At 39.4% G+C, this 26,177-nt stretch overlaps 1 protein-coding gene and 1 long non-coding RNA gene across 2 annotated transcripts; one reads left to right on the plus strand and one right to left on the minus strand.

The window, feature by feature from the left end:
• LOC145429466 (uncharacterized) lies at window positions 1–16,666 on the plus strand. The gene is made up of 3 exons (XR_013909705.1): window positions 1–78; window positions 14,326–14,521; window positions 16,553–16,666. It is a non-coding gene; the product is annotated as an uncharacterized LOC145429466 (long non-coding RNA).
• dkk2 (dickkopf WNT signaling pathway inhibitor 2) lies at window positions 12,681–25,821 on the minus strand. The gene is made up of 4 exons (XM_026171223.2): window positions 24,798–25,821; window positions 16,551–16,701; window positions 15,871–16,008; window positions 12,681–14,661 (listed from the first exon to the last, which is right to left on the minus strand). The coding sequence occupies exons 1-4, from the start codon at window positions 24,981–24,983 to the stop codon at window positions 14,411–14,413; spliced, it is 726 nt and encodes a 241-aa protein (XP_026027008.1). The 5' UTR covers window positions 24,984–25,821; the 3' UTR covers window positions 12,681–14,410.
• Window positions 25,822–26,177: the final 356 nt, after the last annotated feature.

A 26,177-nucleotide genomic window follows, 5' to 3' on the forward strand; every position in this document is an offset into this window, starting at 1 on the left:
ATTTGTGACTGACTTAGTTTGAGCACGGTACTGTAATGGGATGAAACTTCTTCAGTCTTGGATATTTCACGAGCAGCTGTAAGTGGTATTATTGCAATGTGGGAGTATTTAGTAACTACAGCAACTTACACACAATGTGACAGACCATGCAAAACTACATAGCAAGGTCACTGAGTGCTGAGGCACATAGCATGTAAAATTGGCCAACGCTATGCTAATTAAATAAGTGCAGTGTGGACTTGTTTGTTATTTAGGAAGGATTCATCATTATTTAGTACTCTAGTTTCATTCTGCAAGTGTTTATAGACGTTTGTCATAGATATTAGATTTATTTTATTCTAGCTCCCCTATCTTTGTGCATCTTACTGTTAAGTGACTCAATTGCTAGTTAGTTCCTGTTTTATTTTGGTAGTCATTCGTCTCCTGTGTCTTGTTTCCAGTTTTACTTCCTTTGTTATTGTCTTAATTCGTTTCAGCTGTGCCTTGTTATCTGCCTTGTTGTCCCTGATTTCCTCCTGTGTCTATTTTAAGCCTCATTTTGGCTTAATTGCTTATGGAGTCATACTGTGTCCCCATCTGCCCTTCCATGTGCTTTCCCTGTGTTTCAGTTTGGATTTATGGGCTTAGTTATTTGTTGCTTTGGTTTCTTGCTGCATTTTATTAATGAAAGTTATTCTTTGTTCATTGAGTCTAACTCAGTAGTCTGCGTTTCGATCACTTTACAACCCAACATTAAGGTCAGCTAGAAATCTGTGTGCCGGAGCACTTGACATGGATTTCCATTGCAGCAGATGTATTGCGTAAGCGATCCAGTACTCACATAGGGTAATTCAGAACTAGAGATTTACTCTTGTTTCCACTTCCTCTTATGGCTTCATTTATGTTGCATACAACTAGTAACCCTCCAGTCTGTCTGCACAGCATACACTATACTGTCCACACTAAATAAAGAGAGGCTGCCTTCAGGAAATACACTGATATGCACTGATATATATTTTTTGAAAACCGATTAATCTTTCACTGTTACAATTTCAAACATTTATCTAATTTAAATGTGTAAATTTGTAGGCCACTAACATGTTTCAAGTGGTTTTCCATGTTCGTTATTTCCTGTCCCCAGAGTCTACACTACAATTTATTCAGTGCTCTTGTACAGGGTGGGCCATTTATATGGAAACATGGGAATGGTTGGTGATATTAAAGTCCTGTTTGTGGCACATTAGTATATGTGAGGGGGCAAACTCCTCAAGATGGGTGGTGACCGTGGTGGCCATTTAGAAGTCGGCCATCTTGGATACAACTTTTGTGTTTTCAATAGGAAGAGGGCCATGTGACACACACATCAAACTTATTGGTAATGTCACAAGCAAAACAATGGTGTGCTTGGTTTCAACGTAACTTTATTCTTTCATGGGTTATTTGCAAGTTTCTGACCACTTATAAAATGTGTTCAATGTGGTGCCCATTGTGTTGGATTGTCAATGCAACCCTCTTCTCCCACTCTTCACACACTGATAGCAACACCGCAGGAGAAATGCCAGCACAGACATCCAGTATCCGTAGTTTCAGGTGCTGCCCATCTCGTATCTTCACACCATAGACAATTGCCTTCAGATGACCCCAAAGATAAAAGTCTAAGGGGGTCAGATCGAGAGACCTTGGGGGCCATTCAACTGGCCCACGACGACCAATCCACTTTCCAGGAAACTGTTCATCTAGGAATACTCGGACCTGGCACCCATAATGTGGTGGTGCACATTCTTGCTGGAAAAACTCAGGGAACGTGCCAGCTTCAGTGCATAAAGAGGGAAACACATCATCATGTAGCAATTTCAAATATCCAGTGGCCTTGATGTTTCCATTGATGAAGAATGGACCCACTATCGTTGTACCCCATATACCACACCAAACCATCACTTTTGTTGTTCCAACAGTCTTGGAGGGATCCATCCAATGTGGGTTAGTGTCAGACCAATAGCGGTGGGGTTTTTTTTTGTTAACTTCACCATTCACGTTAAAGTTTGCCTCATCACTGAACAAAATCTTCTGCATGAACTGAGGGTCCTGTTTCAATTTTTGTTTTGCCCATTCTGCAAATTCTGTGCGCCGATCTGGGTCATCCTCGTTGAGATGCTGCAGTAGCTGGAGTTTGTAAGGGTGCCATTTGTGAGTAGCTAATATCCACCGAAGGGATGTTTGACTAATGCCACTCTCCAGTGACATGCGGCGAGTGCTACGCTGTGGGCTCTTGCTGAATGAAGCTAGGACAGCCACTGATGTTTCTTCATTAGTGACAGTTTTCTTGCGTCCACATTTTGGCAAATCCAACACTGAACCAGTTTCACGAAACTTAGCAAGCAGTTTGCTAACTGTAGCATGGGAGATGGGTGGACTCGCAGGGTGTCTTGCATTGAAATCTGCTGCAATGACCCGGTTACTGCATTCACCAGATATCAACACAATTTCGATCCGCTCCTCACATCTTAACCTCTTCAACATGTCAATGGCTGTGAACAAAGAGAAACTTGTAAATAACTCATGAAAGAATAAAGTTACGTTGAAACCAAGCACACCATTGTTTTGCTTGTGACATTACCAATAAGTTTGATGTGTCACATGGCCCTCTTCCTATTGAAAAAACAAAAAAACACAAAAGTTGTATCCAAGATGGCCGACTTCTAAATGGCCACCATGGTCACCACCCATCTTGAGGAGTTTGCCCCCTCACACATACTAATGTGCCACAAACAGGACTTTAATATCAACAACCATTCCCATTTTATTACGGTGTATCCATATAAATGGCCCACCCTGTAGACTTAAAATGCTGATGTGTCTTTACTACCATTTCACTGTTTGAAGAGTTCTGCAGTGATGGACAGGCAGAGAGAGAAACCTGTAATATTGCATAAAGCATACCAATATTTCTATTAAGATAACTACTTAGCTTTTAAAATGAAACTAGTATGTCACTGGTTATAGACACTGGTTGACAATAGACTTAATCAACTTAGAGTTTCTACTGATAATGCGTCTTCACTCACGCATACACACACACAGGTCTCACACTGGCCTACATCACACATGACTTTCTGCAAGTGTCAAGTCTCAGCTGGTTGCAATACTTAGGCCAGCATATGAGGTAAAGGCAGTGTAATAGCATGGGCATGTTACACTGAGGAATGCAAAAGAGTTGGATTGTGCTGTGCAGTACAGATGGAGGGTGACCTGAAACACAGTGCAACAGCAACTGTACTGAGAATGCCTTTCACTTACGGAAAGAACAAGACAAACATGTAACAGCTGAAAACAGCTGCAATGAAGGCCTGCAAAGATGAAACGGGATGAAACCCATTCTTTAATGCCCATGAGTTGGACACATCAAGCCATGCAAGGACCATGCAAAGAATGCTTGTACATTTTCTTTAACACTATATTATGAGATTCTATGTTTCAAACACTTAAAACCTCATTGTGTTTTACTTACAGTGGGAGCTTTTTGATGTTCTATGTTTCATGCAAAATTTAGTCACGTAACTATTTATACATATAACTATTTGTGGAAGCATTTCAATCAGCATATTAGAAAAATGAGCACCTTATCATTTTTTCACAGCCCATGACGAAAAACAAATTATATGCACACACACACACACACACACACACACACATAATATGGGCTGGGGTCGTTGCTAGATTTGTGTTAGCATGCAGTCTGCAAGATGCTTGCAAAGGACCAATGTTGCATTAGCAGTTGTCTCTGTCCTTGACGCACTTTGCCGTCACGCTCTTTTCATTTTGCACAATTTAAGTATCACCACTAGACAAATCCACCATTTTCCTCCTTCCATCACACAAATGGAAATCAGCTCGTTATATCTTTCAAATGATTATCTGATCCATTAGTTATTTTTGGTATCAGAGTATCAAAGGGGTTTTTTTTGACACTAGAAAAAAAACAAACATGTTCTAAGAGTTTTATTATTGAAAGGTACTGTAAGGATCTGATCTGGTGACATCACTAGATAAGAGGCTGATAAAAGAAATTATATATAAATATCATAGGTGTTTTAGACTTATGATGTTTATATATGTCAGCACTTGTTTTGAATGGTTCAGGATTACGTAAAACAGTAGATAGTATGTTAAATTATCTGTTGTTGTCTTTTTGAAAGAAATGCCAATTTAACACCATGTCTGACATGCAGTAAATCACCTCTCTAGTAAACATGACCTTAGTGTGATAAGAACGATGGCAGGTTTTTTGCTTGTTAGGTTAAAAAAAAAAAAATCTTTGTTGTGACATGAAATTGCAACCCAAAGGAGTCATGCACATGTTGGGCTTGAAAACAACAGCTGGCGAGCTAGTGCAGGTGGTCTAACGTTGTATCTAAATCAAGCTTTTTTTGTATTTGCTGAATCTGTCCATATATTTTTCAAGGTTCCAAATTAAAGAACTATGAATACTTATTTAATTTGACTATATTATACATGCTGTTTCCTAAAAGTAAAATCAATGTGTATACCAGCAACTAATTTCCTTGAGGATTCTCATAAATTTTAACACCATGAAGTCTGGCTGAGGCAAAGCTTGAGGAAGCCAAAACAGATGTTTTAAGATTTAAAAAGTGAGAAAAGAGCCATGACCCCAAAGTGTGTTGGAAATCAGCCTCAAACAGGTGTAAATGGGTTTATTATGATGATGAAAATGCTGTTAAGAGATGCATGGTATGTATTAGAAACAAATTCCTTTCATCTGTGCTAAGGTGCTGCCGAATATACAGCACAGAGCATCTACAGTTACACAACTAATGACCTGTAATGCAACTATTAGTGGATAAACAACATGAAAATACAGGTGAATACACATGAACGACAAGATACACATATACTGTACCATGGTAAATGCACATAAGGTTAAACACATTTTTAATGCATATAGATATCACCCACTGCTCATAATATCTGTAGGCTGTTATGCAGATGTGAAGCCTTGGAAAGCAGAAATACTTCAAGCACATGGTGTCTGATTCATAACTCGAGTATGAAGTAATTGGATCTAATATTTGAATGCTGTGCTTAATGTCCTGATGAAGAGTCCATCAGAAGACATTATTTTCCCTTGATTTGAACTATGATTTTGCTCCACTGTATGAAAATCTGAACCAGAAAGTATAAAAAAACAGGAATCAGTAAATACAAATGCTGAAGGTTTGGGACGTTAGCCAGCAATCCAACCTGTCAATGACTGGAGATGCCTCTTTTTTATCTTCTATAGCTGACTGTAATTTATTTTTATAGCATGAACTCACAGCATAACTCATCTTTAGTACTTTAATCCGACAATGTTATACTTGGGATTCTCTTCGCTTAAGTGTTTGGTGATCATAGAAAGGAAAAAAACAGAAACGTTTTATTGTAAGAAACCTCCAGAGGTAGGCTGGCAGAGAGCGGTCATCTGCAAAACAAAAGCAGAGAGAAGTAAAATGAGCAGCGATAAACCACAAACAGACAACAAGTAGACAACAAGTATTCCCGGATACACACAGGTGGCACATAAAAATGTAAAGACATATTAAAAGCTTTCAGCTTTGAAGTTGGGTAATAAAAATGTCAATGATGACAACAAAATTAAGTCAGATCAGGTTGAGATTTAGTCATAAAAGAGGTCTGGCAATTAGCGCTTTAATGTGAAAGTTTTCCAAACAACATGAGACAAATAACACAGCTTCAAAGATGTTAAATTGTCTGTGACCAAATTCCAAAATTATTTGGTAAGCGTGGAGATTTATGAGAAGACATGTCAAACACATGGACTCACGTACACAAACTATCAAAAGGGCCGTGGCGGCCAGCGGCCAAGAGTATATACGCACACATTGGTCTCGGATTAACTGACATTTAACCTGAAATGTCACAATTGTAAAGCAATGCTTATGTATTGTAGAGCTGAGAGTGTTTCTCCCATGTGTTTTCCTTATTATTATCTATCTGTCTATTTGTCATGATTTTGTAATGTCAGAATTATTTTGGAAACCTGATGCATAACTGACAATGAGATGTGGGAATATTCACACACTGAGAACGGAGCAGATTATAGTTCAGGTGGAAACATCTTGTATCATTTTGTTTTATTTATGTGTTTATTTTTTGCATTTTTTTTTAATTCTCCTGTTTTTTGTCAGACTGGTTTTTAAAAGAACAATTTTTCTCTTTAAAACATTTGAATGAAACATGTAAATCTAACAACGTTTTTTTAAATATGAAAGGAAAAAGCAGTGAGACTAAAGTGGTGACTGTATATCAAATCTGCCAGTAAATAACTTAAAAGGATATATTCTTTTAAATTCATAAAAGACAGAAAAGCTCCGAGAGAGAGGAGGGAAAGGTGTGCAGTAAAACACTTATAGGTATTTCAGTTCTTTTTAACATTGTTGGAAAGTTCTTGTCAGCGATTTTAAAATGCTGAGAATCTGAAGCACATACACAGGTTAATGTGAATATACTGTTGTGGATGAAAAGCAGCCATAATTTGACTTGTCTTGACACAGATTCTATTTACAACACGTTGTATAGTGCCTCCCTGGCTCATTGGGCTGCTGTTACATGCACTGTGGTATTTCCATTAAGGACCAATGCAACTGTTTAATAACAGCACAGATATAGAGAGCTGACAAAAAGCAGCGGTTGAACAGGCAGGGGGCCCAGAGTTGGCAGGGACATTTCATCTGTTTGAATAACCTATGATGTAAAAAATATTCTTTTCTTGGACCATACACTGTTGCACAAGAAAGTCATGGAAAATAATAAATGTGAACCTTGCTATTATGTCAAAATAGAAATTTTGCCAGTTCAAACGATCGCTTCAGTGGCCACAGACTGCAGATTTAAGAAGATAAGAACACAATAATCAGCCTCCAGGCTTAGATATTACAATACGTCTGATTTAGTGCTGGCTGTGTGCACACATGGCTGCATGTGTGCATTCGTAGCAGTCCTTAGTATCCACTCTCTTAAAAAAAATAGCAGGTCATGACCCAAAACACAGTGTGAGCTTTAAGGGAATCCAGTTATCCATGCTAGAAATAACTACAAAGTAACTATCCTAATTTGCTCAAGTACTGTGAGTGTCATATCACCAAAAAGTAAATGCATTTCATCGTAACTCAACATTTCATGACCTGTCATATTTATCTTGTGGCCTTTCTGGAGCAGTAGCAAATGTTAAGTTGGCAACCAGTGGACTAAACTAACCAACTGCATAAAGTAGTGAAAACTTACCCCACCACCACCTCCACCTACAACAGTAAATTATCTTCACACCACTACTGACATAAATAAAATGAATGTGAGTGATACATCCCAGAAGGACAACATTATTTCAGAAAAAGTAACGACTTTCCTACTTTAAGTGCACTAATGTAACACTTTCTGCTCAGATTATTGCGCTTTTACTCAACTAAAGGATCACAGTTTTTCTTCCACCACTGGAATACAGATGTGGCTATCTCATTAACGCAACCTGTACCACCACCGCTTTTGCATTCAGATGGAGTGTGTCTAAAATGTATTTTACTGCATATGCTGCCTACTATTCCCTGCATACTATTAAAGCTTTAATCAACTTCTAATTGCAGGATTTAAGTTAATTCCTTAACTTCTGGTCTCGTGCAGACTGGAATAAAAGAGAACTCACAATAAGACCCAGTGACACAAAGGGTTTTTTAGTGGTTCAACCTGGTTTTCTGGGAATTTTTCCCTTAGCTGACAACATATTTGTTTTCATGGTGAGGATATGCAAATGATAAAAGACCAAGACAGAGACAGAAGAGACAAATAAAAATCACTGGAGCATCGTCATTTTTTTTTCAGCTCCATGTAAGTGTGATGCAGAAGGCTGTGTGATCAAGTCATGAGGTCTGCTTGCTTGAGAAGACTTTATTTCTCTGCCACAGAGAATGATATGAGCCATACCAACCCAAATTACATTTGTGATTTACATGGTGCAAACACGGGCACAAAATCAAAGCCTTCCACTGAATCATTTAGCATATTTTTTCTAGCTGCCAACCTTATGGGTAGTCAAACCTGTCTGCGTAAACGCCTTCATTTGTAATTTTTGCTGACACACACTGGAAAGTGCAGACCCAGTGACAGTCACTCTCTCATTAGCAGGTTTTTGGAGACTCCAGAGCCTGTGGGTGGCCTGGAACTGGAGAAAAGAGCTTTCGTTTTGCATCTACCTCTTCTTTCCATGGAGATTTGAAGTCTCAAGTCACCCTGAATTTACCCTTTCCAGCGTCTGTAGAGATTTTCTTTGCTGTTTATATTTTCAAAAAATGTATCCAGTATTTCAGCAAACAGAAACCTTATCCAAACAAAGGCAAAGGTAGGGCTGAGTTATTACATTCCATCAAAAGCACATGTGGAAAAAAAGGGACTGGACACTCGCTATATTGAAAGCACAAACTTTGGAAAGGGCGATGCACAGGGTTGGTGCTGAATACGCTGCTGCTTTTTACTTTCAAGAAATGTGAGAAAATGAGTTGCGGTGTGTGTTACCATCTTAAATTGAAAAATGTAGTCAAATATCCATAAAAATGGGCACATATTATGGAAAGGTTTTTAGTTTTTTTAAGCTAAAGTTTAAATAATTTTTATTGTTATTATAAGAATAATACTGAAAGTTATAACAGCAGAAGAAGACAGCAAGAATACCTTTGAGATTCTACACTTTTTTTTTACTTCAAAAAAATATGCATAGTGAACATCTGGTTAACACATTTACATAACTGGTCACTCCCAAATGTTTCCACAGCTAATGACTGAGGGAAAAACTGTACATGACTGAATATTATTTATTAATTTTCAAAGAAGACTAATAAAGTTCAGCAGCTAATTTACAATTACGCACACGGACCAGATGTTTATGAATTTTTACTGAATAAATATGAGAAGAAGCGTTTATCTTGGATTGAGGACTGCATTTTAGTGTAAATGGATACTGACAGTAGTACTGGGAAATTTACTGCACAACACTTGTAAATCACAAATAATATTGTAGTTGATATATTGCAGCACAACTTTCATAGGGCCACGTGAACCTAACATCTGGTTCAAACTGTCTGTAACAACTTGAACAAAACCCTCCAACTAGTTTGCATGGGATTATTGTTAAGACAGTTTTCAACACCTCTGACATCAGGCTTTTTAACATTTTTGTAAGTCATTTTGAAAAATGAAAAAAGTCCCCTGGCTAGTAAGTAGAAGTGCATTTTAGACTTAATGAGGCATACGGAAAAGAACAATAGCTCCAAAATGATGCTGCTGCATTTGAAGTTTTGCAAAGTCTACATCTCCTGTTAGAGATGATGGAAAAAACATGTTGCTTGGGAACGGTCAAAAAGGATTGTACAATTATGTTCTCGAAATTGTGAGTATTGTTTCAAAGTAGCCTCTTAAAGAGCTTTCATCACATGTTGGCACTTTGAAGTGGTAAAAACAGTGATCGCATCTAGAAATGTCAGTATTATTTTCTATATCTCTTTTTAACCCTTGTGTACACAGAACATGCTATAAAGATGTTGGCTTGATGTAATCAAACATATGCTGCGCATTTTTACTGTATTTCTTTGAGCATATCAAAGACTTTTGTCTAGAGTTAACATCTGCAAAGCATCAGCCTATAATGGCTTTTAAGAAGTCTTATTTGTACTTCTGAAAAAAGCACAGTGGTGCTTGTACAGGACAGGTTTTACTCATAAAAGACAACTGTAGTCACTTTCATAGCACGTTCACAGAAAGTCTTCCTAACACGCTATCCCATCATGTCAGAAAGTAAGTACACCCTGTGATACAATAGTTTTTAGAACCACCTTTAACTTCAATAACTAGTTTATCAGTCTTTCAGTTTGTTATGGAGGAATTTTGACCAATTCTTCATTTTATAACATTGCTTCACTTCACTGAGGTTTGTGGGCATTTATTTATTCATTCATTTCACTCAGACTGTGGTTTTGACTTTGACCAGGTCATTGCAACACCTTGATTCTTTGTTTTTCAGCCATTCTGTTGTAGATTTGCTGCTGTGATTTGGATCACTATTGCACAGCCTTAATTCAACCAAGCTTTATATATCAAATGGCCTCACATTTGACTCTAGAAACCTTTTGAATACAGAAGAGCTCATGATCAAGACAATGACTGCAAGGTGCCCAGATCTTGTGGCTACAAAACAAGCCCAAATTATGACCTCTCCACCACAATGGTTGACAGTTGGTATAAGGTGTTTGTGCTGATATGCTTTGTTTTGCTTTCACCAAACATGGCGCTGTGCATTATGGTCAAACATCTCAACTTTGGTTTTGTTCGCCCACAGGATATTGTTCCAGAAGTCTTGTGGTTTGGTCAGAAGCAACTATTGCAAACTAAAGTTGTTCTGCTACATTACTTTTAGGGAGAAGAGAATTCTTGCCGGCAACCCATTCCAGATCTTTTTATTGTTTTTAACGGATGGATGTATAGATGGTATTGAATAGGTCTGACCTTTCAATTTATTTACATACAATTCAAGTGTATTTATATAGCACCAGATCACAAAGACAGTCATCTTAAATCCCTTTGTAAGGTTAAAAAAACAAAAACAAAAAACCCCTAAAATAATACAGAGAAACCCCCAACAATCAAAAGACCCGCTTTGAGCAAACACTGGGGGACAGTGGGAAGGAAAAACTTCCTTTTAACAGGATGCAACCTCTGGCAGAACCAAGGCTCAAGGAGAGGCAGCTGCCATCTGCTGTGACCTGTTGGGGGTGAAGGGAGGAAGACAGGACAAAGACATGCCGAGGAAGACAGCCAGAAATTAATAATAACTATTGATTAAACCAAGTGGTGTATAAAACATACAGAGTGAAAACAGGTAAAGGAAGAAGAAATACTCTGTGCATCATGGCAAACCCCCAGCAGCCTAGACCTAATGCAGTATAATTAGGGGACTGTTTAGTTAGGGGCCAATCCAGCTCCTAACTATATGCTTTCTCAAAAAGGAAAGTGTTAAGACTAATCTTGAAAATAGAGAGGGTGTCTGTCTCACAAATCCAAACTGTCAGTACGCAGCATTTAGGACAAAGTGATAATAGTCCAGCTTATAAGTAATAAATGTGTGAACCAGTTTTTCAGAGTTACTTTGAGACAGGATATTTCTCATTTTAGAGATGTTGTGCAAATGCAAGAAAGCAGTCCTACATATTCTTTTTAACTTGTATCCTGGTCAAGAAAGACTCCAAGATTCCCTACAGTGTTCGTGTGGGGAATCTGGTAATGCCATTTAAAGTAAGTATCTGGTTGGACATCACATTTCTAAGATTTTAGGGTCAAATACATCTTCAGTTTCATCTAAATTTTTAAGCCAGAAATTAGAGGTCATCCAGGTTTTTATGTCTTTAAGACATTCCTGCTGTTTAACTAATTGATGAGTGTCGTCTGGCTTCATTGATAGATGCGACTAGGTATGGTCTGCATAGCAGTAAAATGCTATGCTATGTTTTTGAAAGTTAATGCCCAAGGGAAGCATGTGTAATGTAAACAGATTTGGTCCTAGTATGGAACCCTGTGGAACTCCATAAGTACCTTAGTGTATGAAGACGACTCTCCATTTACATGAACAAACTGGAGTCTGTTAGATATCATTTAAACTACTGGAGCGCAGCACCTTTAATTCCTGGAGTATGCTCTAAGAATTAAAGCTACTTCTCATCAGCTGGGATTTCCTCTCCTAAGAAAGCCATGACATTGTATTTGCTGTTCTGAATGCTACAAGCTAGCAAAATGCCAAAACATATGAATTCATAGAGGTGTCCAAACTTGCTGATGATCAATTAATAAAGATCAATTAATAAAGTACATTTGATTATCAGCTGTCGTTATTTTTTGTTTCTTTGTTTTTAAGATGACTGCAAGTCCTGTGAAAACTTTCTTTTTCAGATAACTGTAAATAAACTTTTTTCATATTGAAAATATTTTTAAAGCCTTAAATATAGTCTTCTAATTCAATGAAAACGTTGTAAAGAAATATATCATCTTACTGTAAAGCTGTAACAGTTTAGCAAGAAATTTCTGCAACTGTGTTTTGGTTATGTTCTAGTTTTGCACCAATAAATAATTTTCCTTTTTTAATTTCCTAGATTAGTTTTTATTTTCGGTATATCTTGGTAGTCACTATTAAATTGATAAGACTTAAAACTTATTTTTTTTGTTTGCATTTGTAATAGGTTGGTTTCAAATTATATAAGAGGTGACGACATGCCAAAACTCACCCCATCCAAAGATTGCTATCAGTGTAACAAAGCAAACATTTCAAAGGTTTATGCATGAAGATATTTGAAAGACCATTTATTTAACACACATATAACTTTGCTTTTATTTATAACAAATAAAATAATGTCCACACCTTTAATATCTAAAGTAAGATTTTCAGGGGCAAAGCCTGAATAAATTTGAGGGTCATGTCAGGAAGTGCATTCAGCATCTTTGCCAGATCAAATATCCGTTGGCTGTCCCAACCCCTCAGGGAAAGGGTTTTTTTTTAGCTATCAAAATGCATTATACGGTGTTTAATTTCCTGTTGTCATTGTAAGAATTCAGCATAAGAAGCAACACGATAAGCAAAAACAAGGCCCGTGTACTAGGAATACAAAATACATTCTTTTATTAATTCATCTTTGTAAATACATGAAACAGATCAATGCAGTGAATTCACAGAAACATCATTTCGTTGGATGCAAATCTTGAAACCATTTACACACAATTTACACAACACATTTTGGATTTTGATGCTCCCTATTTTAGGAACCATCCTTTTGATGCATTCAGTTTGTGATATCAGTCCATGCTATCTAAGCCTTTACCCCTTATCTACACCCACAACTTTAATCGATTTCAGTCTATCCAACTGTGCTTGTTTCTTCTGACATTACTCTTCTCACCTAGATCATTTTGCTATAACTTTTAGGATTCCTTTGTTATTATATGTACATGATATACATTGGTTCTTAAATACATTTGCTTTGCTTCCAGTCTATTTACAATATTAGAGCTTATTGGTATTTTAATGGTTACAAAATATATGTACTTGATGCTCTAAAAAATGTCTTAAAGCGAAAGGAGGCAAATGTTATATTGATTTGTAGGTAATGAGTGGTTATTTAAAGCACTGACACCAGGGGAGAAAAAGCATTGCTTCACATCCATTACACCATAAAACTCAATATTTCATCAAAAGAAAGTATCCAGTCGTATTTTAAAAGCAGAAAACTAAAGAGGGCTGTGTGCCATCAACAAGCCATTCGTTTTAACTGCAGTTCTCTTTAAAAACATCAGATTTGTGGAGCATTTTGCTTTCTAAAGGGAAAAATTGCGATTCCAACATATCCCTGAATCCCGTTTGTATGATTTGAAAAGCAGAACCATTCCGGTATTGAAACCACCAAGTCTGCAGCAAAGGACTACCTCAGTGCAAACAGTTTTAACCCGCACAGTTGTATCACAATAGATTACAGCTGTATCCTACATCAAACAAGATTCCCACAATGAATACAATACTTTATCTCTCTTCTTGTGGCTAAAAATAGGGTGACAAGCGAATGCCCCGACGAAACTCATCATTCCAAAGCAAATGTTCTTTGGTGTAAGAGGCACACACACACATCAGGGAATGTATATTTGTTCTTTGGACATTGTTGCTGGTTATAAATGCTTTGCGTAGCAAAAGCTGGGTTCGATCTTAAAATAAGTACTAAAGTTGGCAAACAGACAGTATAACATGCCAAAATTCTGATCCTATGAGTGTCACATGCGACATTATTTAAAGCTAACTGACTTCAGAGTTTGGTAGAGCATGTACTATTCAGTAAAAATATGGCTTTTGTGTTAATAGTCCTTCGGCTTCGAATATCATAAGCTGGAGGTTTAAGGAAAGACTGCTATGACTGTTGCTGCTATCTACAAAAAGTCCACACCTATCACAGCATCAGCTGACAAACTCTGCGGTTCCCTGATATTCACAAGAATGTGTAAAATGTTGGTTTTTCTTTGGGGGGGGATAGCATCCTATAAGCTCACTAATCTCTCAAAACCGTGAGTGTGTTTGTGTGTGTTTGTGTGTGTGCGTGTGTGTGAGGGTGCGTGGTTGTTATGTGGGGTGCAGGGATGGACCACTCACAGAGAACACATTAAAGCATTCCCATTTGCCCTCCGTTTGCAGAATAGCGAGCCTGAAGCCGCATCTGTTCTGTCTCTTGTCAGTCTCTGTCTTTTCCTTCTTTTCAGTACCGCCACAACCCATCCTTAAAAAAAAAAATCCCCTCACACATGGAGACGGAGGCCTTTAAGCCGACAACAGCTGCCTTCTGCTTCAGATCTTCTGGCACATGTGGAGTCTGGACTTGGACGAAGAGGTGGCGTCTTTCCACACCTTGCAGGAGAGGCCCTTGGCACAGTCACAGCGCTGGAAGAGTTCCAAGCCGTGAGTGCCTTTCTTCCTCTGCTTGGTGCACACTTCTCCCTGCCTCAGCACCGGTTTGCAGATTTTTGTCCAGAAATGGCGGGCGCAGCAGTAGCCGTCCGAGCAATCGGAAGAACGCAAGCATGGGTCACCCTCGTGACCTAGAGGAAGAAAGCAATAAAAATATATGACCAGTGATAAACCGACAAACAATAAAATGCAAACTTTGCATTAAACTGGCATATTTGCACTTGGAAAAACATAAACCAAAAAAAAAGCATGTTCACATATTAATGTTTAATACTGTTTTTAAATTGCAGGTCAACAGCGAAAAGCAGCCATGTTTTGCTAATTAAACAAAAGATATCAACAGCTGACTGATTCTATATAATAATAATTTCCATATGTCTAAATATGCTTTTTTTTAAACGCTCTTTCATAGGCTGTCCTAATTTTTTCACATGACTCTGTATATATCTAACACACTTGCCTGACTGAATCTTTATAAATCAACAATCACTAGAATTGAAACACTTTTACTTGCAGGCCTGTGACACAGCTTACCAGAAGCCGCATTATCATCCAATCCAGTCATCCTGTTTCCCTGACAAACCCCACTTTGCTGACTAGTTATTCCATTATTCCATCAGTGTGATGGACTGCTAAGTCAGACTGTTTTCCACTGGTTTAACATCACTGAGTTTCTGGGTTGAGTTTATTCAAGTGGCAACCTGCACCAGCCTATTATAATGTAATAATGTGTAAGGAGAGCGGGTGAGTCAAGTACAAGTAAAACCAAATGGCCTCATTTATGGCAGATTTAAGTAGTGCTCTTATTTCCACGATCATTTTAGCATTGGAGCCTTGAGGGCGTATTTATAGTGTAGTAATTTAAGTGTCTTATTAAACAGATTACTATATTGATAGTCCATTACTTGGCTTAAATCAGGTGACATGACTGCTAAGAACAGGTCTCTGTGAGTTATTTGCCTTAATTATGCCAAAGTTGCATTTTGTGGATAAAACTGGTGTATCATGGAAGGTGTCCTATCAATGAGACTGTTTGTATGGATTTAAGTAAGTGCAGAAACAGCAAAGGCATTGTGTTTTTTCTTTCCTTCTGGGATCTCCACGCTTAGATTGAGACACAGACACATGGGCAGAGGGGAAATGAGGGGCATATTTTGGTGCACTGCAATACCCATGAGTACTTTAGGGGTTTCTTAAAGTTGACAAGAAAACAATTCAGCCAGACCAGGATAGGAAAGGGACAGAGCAAATCTAACATTAGAGGGAAAGTAATGATGATAAAAGATAATGTCTTGATATCACTCGGTTCATACTGGACATGCTTTGCTGTCAGATCTCACCTTTTAGAGAATGCTTGGCCTGTCCCTTTCCATTCTTCCCACCCTTCCAGCCGTGGTCTTTGGAGGAGAGCTTGATATGTTCATCTAATGGTGAGATGTGAGGCGAGATCACGCTCTCAGAGATGGGGACACAAATGACTGTAAAAACAGGAGAAACATATATAGTTAACGAAAACGCCAATGCTGCTTAGTTTTTCAGGAAAACATGGCACAGACTGTTAAAGCTGAGCACATTAGCCTCTGTGAAAGGTCTCTTAAATGGATGCTTTCAGTGCATAATGCAAAGAACTCCTATATGTGTTAGTGAGCTATGTTGATTTTAAACAAAGAGCAGTTTCAGCGCAGCCTCTGCACACATTCACGCTATTCACACTAAAACATGTGACCACTGATTCTTAACCTCTGGGCCTCAATTGAATACAGTTCAGCTATAGTTCAGGGTTCTGTCTGAAAGCATGTGTTCAACATTATTTAAATAGATTGGCTCTATAACTAAGACCCGCCTTTTCAAGAACATTTGAATAAAACCAGAAATCGAATTTTCACGATAGTGCCCTGCAGTCATAACGTAATTGAAACTGAAATGCGCTACAATCATGCACGTGTGTGTGTGTGTGTGTGTGTGTGTGTGTGTGTGTGTGTGTGTGTGTGTGTGTGTGTGTGTGTGTGTGTATTCGTACAGTTACTGCAGCGGTTGCCAGGGCAGCACATAGCATCTCGATGACAGCGCTTCTTCCTCCTGCGACAGGTGAGGCAACGAGAAGGAGCCTGTTGAGGGCTGTGGCAGTAGCTGCCCACGCTGCACTCCTTGTCATTGCTGCAAGGGTACACCTGGATAGAGAGAGAAGATGTTATGTCCAAATATCTGTCTACCCAGTTTATGAAAGAACCTGTTATGTTGCGTGACTTCCTGGCAGCAGAATTTTGAATGATTGCCGTGGACAGCCCGATCTAAAAACCATGCCTCACATAACTTCCATTGGTGAGGCGACGTGTTTAATTGAAATGCTCCCTGGTGCAGTTTGAGCTATGCTGATGCCAGTTCAGTTGCAGGTTAAATACCCACTTACTTCAGTTATGTTAAAAGCACATTAAAAGTGCTCGCAAGTTCTTAAAACACATTTTATGAAAAAATAAACAGAAAATGCTGCCTTTTGTTATTTGACTTTGATGTATTTGCCTAAGTGACATCAAGCAATATAAAGCACATGCACATATGGCTGCAGTGTAAACACAATTCCCTTAATTGCATCTGCAGGGTCGTTATTTTCTTCTTTAGAAAGGCGCACATCAGGCCAGAGTCAGAGAGTACCCATTGGGCATGCGGTTCCCTTGGCAACACTGATCCTGTCAGCATCCGAACTCATTTTATACCTCTTTTTACTGGGCCACTGGAACATCTTGAGATGGTAAACTAATCTGTTATCTCCACCCTTTATTTTTAATTTAACATGGCATATATTTTCTTGTAAAGATTTTGTGTCTCCCACATGTCATCACCCTCTGAATGTCTACAGAGTGCTGTGGTGCACATGGCATCACTGTTTAAAAGCGTTAAAGCTGATAGTTTTTTGCTCAAAGTATTGCGATACCTTTCCTATACCTTTCCAAAAGTCACGGCTGCAGCAAGCTAAAACAGTCAAGCCAAATGAATTTCACGTTACATCCAGGGGTCTTTGCAGAGACCCCTGATAACAAGAACACCTGATCCACCCCTGCAAAGGTGGTAGGTCTGTTCTTTCTAATCTGCAGCTGGGTCTTCAATTACTTTGCAAAATTATTGATTTAAGCTGTTCAACAAAGTTTCGTTTGGACCAAATACAGGACCTAGGAAAGAGCGAACTGAAGCCCAGGAGTTGTGTTTATTCGCTGTGTTACAGCTTCTTGCTAATGTACATGCCAGTGTCTGGTTGGTAGGTAAGCCTCTTGCATATTTTCCACCCTCTCATGAGCTAATCAGCAGCATTTCCCATTGCTAGTCACCTCAGAGTTGAGATTAGTTTAACATGTCACCCACCCACTTTGTGTCGCTTATTTCTCTGGTTCCTCCAGTTGTTAATTCAACTTTCTGAATAAAGAATTCTAGCTGGATTTTGATTGAAATACAGCAAATTCATATTTCTGAAAAGTAAGTTTAAAAACATGTGTTATTGTTTTGCAAGCCGAAGCTAAATTCCGCTCAATTTCTTTGTAATTACTGGGTGGCCCAAAAGACCCAAAACCTTAGCAAATTAACCCAAGAGTATCCAAGTAAATGGCTAGATACCAGTGGGGGTATGTGGTGAAACATATTGTTCAGTTTGTTGTTTGTAGATTGTTTGTTTTGGGTGAAATTACTACAGGCTGCGGTCCTTCTATACCAAGTTTAAGGGGAAAATATGCTGTAGGGATTAACTCGTCTATTACTGAATGTTTCTTTTTTTTTATTTTTCCGTGGGCAAACAATACAGCTATTAAAATGACCAAACCAAGGCAAACCACTTCAGTTTCTCTCAGTATTCCCTAACTGTTCACAGGCTTAATGGGGCTACATTTCGGTAGCCAATCACGCTCCTTTACAGTTCATTTGCCTTTGTTTTTGCTTTAGCATTTCTTGTTTTTACACCAAAAGCCTGAGAAATATTATGTAGCCAAGTACACAAGAGCTTTTACGTCTTTTCCCTAATGAAGGGACCACACAAAGAAGGCATAAAACTAACTATCCGTAGCAGTGAGAAGTGCAATTAAACCCAAGCTCAGTCTTCTGATAACAAGCGTGTACACCGACATGAGACTCTCTTTATTGGAACCACTGTCTTGATATAATTCCATACACATGCAAGTCCCATTGTCATTAGACTTGGAGCAGGAGCAAAGGAGTTTGGTGCAAATTGTAACACAAATCAAAGAACTTTGCTGACAAATGGAATAATGTCACGAATTTGAGCCGAACTCATCAACGCAGGGGGACATTTTAAACAGCTGCAGGAAAGGCTCACATCCACATCTGAGGGGACGCGCGCGCACACACACACACACACACACACACACACACACACACACACACACACACACACACACACACACACACGAAAAAGAAAGTTCAGGTCACTGTGTTTCTGCACATCATTCTTTTATTTCCAACCATTCGGTTTAATTTGGAGGATAAGCTAAGATATGAAGTGGACCACATATTTGCACAACAGAACACCTATTCACGCATAACACCAAAGCTAAGATCAAATGGAATCTACTATTAATCACGTTCGCTGAAGACTGACATAAGCACACGATGTTTTGGTGGCGCTCCGCTGCCAACACAACATCCACATTTCCCTGGCACTGCATTGACAGATTTGATTTATTTGGTTTACCACTGACAAACATGGAAGAGTCAACATGTGAGTGAACATAAAAGAGGTTTAAATCAGAGTAAAATCATTACAGCCGCAGTAAATATAACAAACTCCTTTTGGGGGTATGAAGGTCAGTACAGAGAGGTCTACCATCCCCAAAAGAGCGGGCGCCGTTCCAGACGTCGATGTACACCACATGTTTAAATCAGCTATCGACAATATCAATATTTCAGCACATTAAAAGTTGTTACTCATGTGCTTTAGCTTCAGAAAGTGAACAAGATTAGACTTGCTGGAGGTTTGCCATGCTGACTTTCTCAGACTGGAAACACATGGATGCAATGATGTAGCCGTAGAAAAATGAGCTGAAATATTCAGCTGAACGCTCATCTATCATTATGACAGATTCCCATAATGCAAATGATTAACATTGCTGATGAAAGCAACAAATCCTTGGTGCTTTATGGATTCCCAAAATTTCTTAATTACTACAAGGTTAAGAACTGCTGTCAGGATGTGGAGAGGTCATATTTGTGCGTAAGCAGGAGGAAACGCTGAAAATTTCACCTCATCGATTGTTAAGATACGAACCCGCCCTGTCAGCACTTCTGAAGCTCATTAATAAACACAGTATGGACTTTTCCCAGCTCCCAGTCTTTGTACTAAGCCGAACTAATAACCTCCTGGCTTCACCTCTCTATTTAACGCACATTAAGTCGGCATTGATTCCTCAAAACAAACAACCCCAAACTGTTCCTCCCAGGTTTTTACAAACTACTGCTGTTATAATGAGAAATAAACTTTCCCGCTCAACTGTGGAGTTCAGTTTCTCTGCTAGCTCCTCTTTTAAAGAAATACGGACATTGCCGTGGACTCTCAAGAAAAGAATTTGCTGGAAATGTGGACTGAACAGAAGTTCAAGTTTTCTTTTTCTCTCCTGACAAGAAAAAAATTCTGGTTATCTAAAGAAGACAAATGGATCCAGACGTGCAGCAGTACTTCATACTACCTGCATTCAAACCTATCTGTCTTTCTGAGCTAGCAGGTTTGCATCGATCACAGTACACGGGGCACTGTGGGAATGGGGCTCACCTCTTCCATCATGTCTCAAACTGCAAGACAATCCTTTGAAACCCAATGATACGAGGCCGGCCCCCTAAATCACAGCTGATAAACTTGCCTTATCTTGTCATGTTTTAAAACGCCTCTTTTGCAACATCTGAGGGACAGGGTTTCATTTTGGGATGCATCTTATTAATCTCAAATCGCTTTTTTTCCCCTGTTGCTCCCTTATTTTTCCTTAGACAGCCTAGCAACATAAAAGAAGAGCCTTGGATCCTGCATAGGAAGTGGGTTGAGCACTCTGTACTGTGCAGCCTCTCATGGTATGCTGGTGAGACGATAAAGGAAGAGACAGACGGAGGGCAATAAGGGAAGCCCCCGGCCCTGTCTCGTGTTGCTCTCGTGCTGGTAAAGCTCTACGGCTTTGAAGAGGAACCTTAAATGTGCGGGAGCAACAATCTCCAAGGGATTTACTGCAGGATATACAGGGCTTTGAACCCTCTCTGCCAGTCTTTGGATCCCCTATTTACCTCTCTACAGTCATTCCAAAGTGCTGATATAATTCAACGGAAGAGCCCGGTAATGCATAAAAAAAAATAACACCAAGAATGTCTCCTCTCCTCTATGTCTAGAACCTAGGCAGAACCAAGAACCAGTATGAACGCTGGAAAACAGCAGTGGAACAACATAACAGAAGGGTAATTTAAGCCCTTAGACTCCAGCTCTTTATGATCAACTGACAAAAAAGCAAAAAAAAACCCTCAAAGGTAATGTGAGAGAATAACAGACAAGAGGTTGGATGGGCCAACAAAATAATGGGCCAACATCAGCTGACAGGTTTGTTTGTTTTTTGTTTGTTTTTGTTTTTGTTTTTTTTAATAAAATTGCTACAATTGTTCCCCCAGACTTGTGTTTTTATTCTTGTGATCTGGATGATGAAGCTCAAACTTGCCAAAAACTGTATATTAGAAAAAAAGAAGTGAATTGAATTCTTCATCTACTTTGAACATTTTCTAAGATCAGATCAGATAGCACATGAGGGCATGGAGAAATGATGTATTTTATTGCTTCATTTGGAGCACTTGTAAACCTCACTGCTGAATGGAACGGTGATATTGACCTCCAATGCAAACACTAATAAAACATAAGGCAGAACTGCAGTCTGCTGCAAATGGCAAAGATCACCTTTATGAACCATGACATTAGTGAAGTCTCTCTTTTTCATGTAACTATTGACTATAACATCCCTCTGCCACCCAAATCATTTTTAGCATCTTTTACAGTTTTTAAACACACTAAGTTAAAGAAATTAGCGTTATTTCCTTCCACTTATTTTGCCTGGAACAAAAAAAAAAGTTGCAACAAAGCTAAAGCACTGTCTTAGGCATCCGCCCTCTTTGCTTTTTGTGCTCCTTCAGAGCTCCAGCTCATAACCTGAGGCAGTGAATGGTGTTAATGAGTGGCAGCGGCCTTAAAGAGTCAAACAAACGATGTCACTGAATAAACAAACTTCATTTGCCCTGAAAGCACAGACGGCCGCTATCAGATAACATAGGGAAGACTGCACACAAGTCACTCATACAAACCATGTCCTCAGACACAACTCGGCCTCTTTCATCACTCAAAACACATGTGTTTATAACCATATCCCTTTGAGCAGTAGGATCCAGAGTCTCTAAAAACTAGGCCTTCCTTAAGTTAAGTATACATTCCGAGTTGATCTTAGTCATTGCACCCATAGCAAGGCTCACAGTCACTGTACGCGAGCGGTGTCTTCAAAGGCTATCGGGGGAAAGCGAAAAAGTGCTCGATAGTAATCTGGGAGGTATGCTGCTTTAAAAGGTGTAATCTTGTGAAATAAGAGGTGCACAGGGTCTCTTCTCTCATTAACAAGTCGAGTTACAGTTAAGGTGGTCTCCACACAAGAACCCTAATGGTTCCGGCTCAAGGGCCTCATGGTACCCGAGGGACCCACATGCTGGAAAACCAGCAGAACTGAAGACTAAAACACACATAAGCAGTCACATCTTTTCTCTCTTTCTCAGCTCATTAGGATTCTTGAACAATCATTTTTGGCTCGGGGAGAAAGGCTACATTTTAATAGAGAGAGTCTCAGGAGATTGCTTGTTAAAAGTAAACCCTCTGGTGAATTCAATAAAGCAACTAGTTAAGGCCGACTGACCGGCTGCCGTTTTACAGGCACGTTATGCACGAATGCCGCCAGAGTGTTGGTTCCCTTGTGGGTTCAGAGGTTACAGTGGTGAGCGCTGCCTGCCCGTGCTATCCATTTCTGTTGGTTCCCTTCCAAGAAGCCCAGAGTGCCACCCACGAACACTGGCTGTCAAGGTCTTGGAGGTTTTGGCTTTGTCGGTTTTACTCCAGTCAGGCTGACGTGTAAGGGACGAGACAAAAGGAAAACACTCAGCTGTTTGCCCCGTCTGTACACGCAGGAATTCCTAACGCCTTTCCTGGTTTGTGCGTGATTAATGTCACCCTTATCATCAACCTTTGTCAGCAGCTACAGGAAATCAAAGCACATTACGTTATCAAATGCTTCCTTTAACCCAAAAGCTTTGACCAACATTTCTTATATCCATCATCTGATGGGTACAAAACTAAATTACACCCTGGTTTCCTGCTACAGCCACTCATTGTATTCCAGTAATCTTCTACAAAGTGATGTAAAACCAACGTTTGGGGAGATTCCTGGTAATTTTCAGAATAATTGTTAACCTTGAGTGAGTTTCAGATCCCCAAACAGCTGTATTAAACTATGTAAAAGTGAACTGAAGTACTAAAGAAAAACTGCATTTTAAAATAAAAATGGATACAGTGGTAAATTGTTCAGATTGTCTTTCACATAACTTTCACAAACACTAATTTGCTAACTATCCTCACCAGTTGTGGCAAACTCAGCAGTATTACAATGCATTCATAACACAACAGCGCCAAAGTCTCCTCCTAAAACTGACGCCAAAAGAAAACTTGAGCCGACACATGCCCTTTTCCCCAATCTTCACCCGAGTGCTAAACTGACATATGAAAGTAGAGAGGCACCTCAAAGATGGAAATATAGGGGATGCCAAAAGCCTCAATAATGGAGATTTTGTGTGTGTGTGTGTGTGTGTGTGTGTGAGTGTGTGTGTGTGTGTGTGTGTGTGTGTGTGTGTGTGTGTGTGTGTGTGTGTGTGTGTGTGTGTGTGTGTGTGTAATTGTGCAAGCTAAGGTACAGATATTGCAGATTTACCCCAAAAAACTTGCAAAAACTGCATCCTGTTGTTCTCTTCTAAATTAATTGTGCAGGACATTTTTACTGAAACACAAACAAGACTTTGATTTATTACACTATATAATACAGCTATTTACAGATAGCCACTGCATGATGAGAGGCAGAAGGACAGTGCAGCTCACTCACTATCGTCGAGCCACAAGTCTTCGCCAAGGCCGAGCTGCGGCTGTTTCTTTACCACTCTGGAAAACCTCATAAATGATATTAGCCATCCTGGTTTGGACCCACCACACCATGACATTATACTTTTGTAACAGTGTGGTGGTTTCTGCACACACATATTGTTTTCCCTCAGTCCAATCTTCCAAACCATTGCAAAGGCATGAAAGTAAGCAGGCGCTCAAAATTGTGGTCTGGCACTGCAGCTTTTCCATAATTCTTCTGTATCAGCTCGATGCCTCCTTTTTCAAAACTAAGCATTTCACTGATATGCAAGACGATCAAAAAAAGGCAAGGTGTACAGGCCAAATGCAAACGAAGCAGGTGAGACCACTGGGGGGAGGGGTGTCCTGGAGATGTGGCAGTGCCATCTACTGCTCGCACACTATCTGCTATGCTTATTTTATACATACACGCCTGCCTTCCAAGCTGATTTAAACATCCACCTCTCAGGAATTATTATTTGTTGGATTGTGAATTTTCCTGGCCAATCCACAGGTTTAGATGTTCACAGTTTTTTTTAATCTCATATTTGCTCTCACAAGCACTCTCTACAGAAATGCGGCACTTTGTTGAAACAGTGGGGATCGATACCCCTTTGAATGGGTATAAAGTGGTTGGTAAGAGTGGCCCCACAGAATCTCATAATCCCAGCAAGCGCCTGGACCGCTTTAATGACACGCGGATCCAGACAGAAAATTACCCCAAGTGTTAACTTTTTCTCACTTTTCTGACGGCATTAATGATTTACTGTGGAAGTGTGCTGCACCCGACTGTGGCGTCAGGTTTGAAAGGCAATTAGGATTTATGAGGGGTCCAATCCTCCCAATTTCCAATAACGATCCACACATGACGCAGCTTTCTGAAGGTGTATATTACTATTTTACCCTTTAATTGTGCAAAGGAAAATGTTTCCCACTCAGCAATCATAAATTGGAAAAGGGGAACTCGTGGAAGAAAAGTTTTTGCTATTACGATTGTTTTTGTTGCATTTCATAAACTGTCTTCTTAGTAATACAGGGCAAAAAGTGCTCTGACATCTCCGCTGATATTTTCTCAGACAGTGAAATAACTGAAGTTACCTGGATGTTGTGTTTCTTGGTGACTGTTGCAGATCGGTTGGTTGCCGGTGTCGGTATTTCTTCCAACTGACCGGGTTTGATGGAATTCGCCTTCGGGCGCGCCTCTGATACCTGGGATGTCCCAGTCCTGAGCGCAGTGACGAGAAACACTACAACACAATATCTATTCCAAGCAGAGACGACCATCCTCAAAAAATACTGAAATATATGGAAAAAGGAAAAAAATAATTTAGTAGAAAAGAAAAGAAAAATAAGTTTCTCAATGAGACGTGTGCGCCCTGGCAGTGTCCATGCGTCACGCTTGTCAGACTGCAGTACACACAGTGGTGATGATGATGATGATGCCAAGTTTCTGGTCCTGAAAAGGTCAAATAATTTAAAGGACTGCCATTGAAGATTCTTTTAAAAGCAACGACACAAACAAACACGGGGAGCCAGGTGCACGAGTAAAAAAAATTATTTTTTTTGTATGAACCTAAACTGTTAAAATGCCGATGCTCTGAGGGTCAGACAGAAACTTGACAAGAGGTCTCCACTGTGCCTCAGTCTGGCTGCGAGTGAGCGCTTAGTCCTGTAGCCGGCTGTTTTATGATCTCGGATACTTTCTTTTTATAGGATTCTAATGAGTTTGCTTCCTCCGCCCCTATTCACAACTGACAAAGAATGAAACTGATCTGTGCGCTGCGCTGCTGCTCTCGCATTGTCGTCTGGACACCGGCACCAGGAGCTCCGTTGGGAAAAAGCTATAAAATTATACACTGTGTATTTTAACTGAGCACTTAACCCTTTTTTACTGCGATCACGCAAAGGAAACGGGAAGGGAAAAAGTCACTTTGGCGAGTCCAAAAAAGAAGGAGAAAAAGGCTTTCTTTTGGAAGTGAGGTGGAACGCTTTACTTTAAAAAGAGAATTAATTTATCTGTCTGGGGGAAAAAATTGCACCTGTGCTTAAAATTTAAAAACTACCCCGCCTAATGTTAAAGAGAGAGAAAAAAAAGCAGTTTAGGGTTAACCAGCATTCCGGAATAACGTAGAATTTAAAAATAAAATCTGATAACTATTGTTTTCTCCCTGGGAAAGACATCCCTCATGATGCAAGGGATGACGACGGTGATAAGGTTACTGATGCAAGAATTATAGAGGCTCCTTTGTTGTTACGAGTCTTGCATGGGGATAAATTATATTCATGTTGGTTAGATAATGTATTTCTTGGTACAATGGCTTCTTTCAGTTTTAGGCAGGTAGAGCAGACGTGAATAATTCACTCAGGGAGTGATTCATTGTAGTGATTTCGGTGATGTATTGCTCTTATTGTGCGCACTTTACATGCATAAAATAATGTGATGTGCTTGGTCATGATCATTGATTATAGCGTTAAACA

This window comes from Astatotilapia calliptera, chromosome 6 (assembly GCF_964374335.1).
Source record: "Astatotilapia calliptera chromosome 6, fAstCal68.1, whole genome shotgun sequence".
In the NCBI taxonomy this organism is placed as follows: Eukaryota; Metazoa; Chordata; class Actinopteri; order Cichliformes; family Cichlidae; genus Astatotilapia; species Astatotilapia calliptera.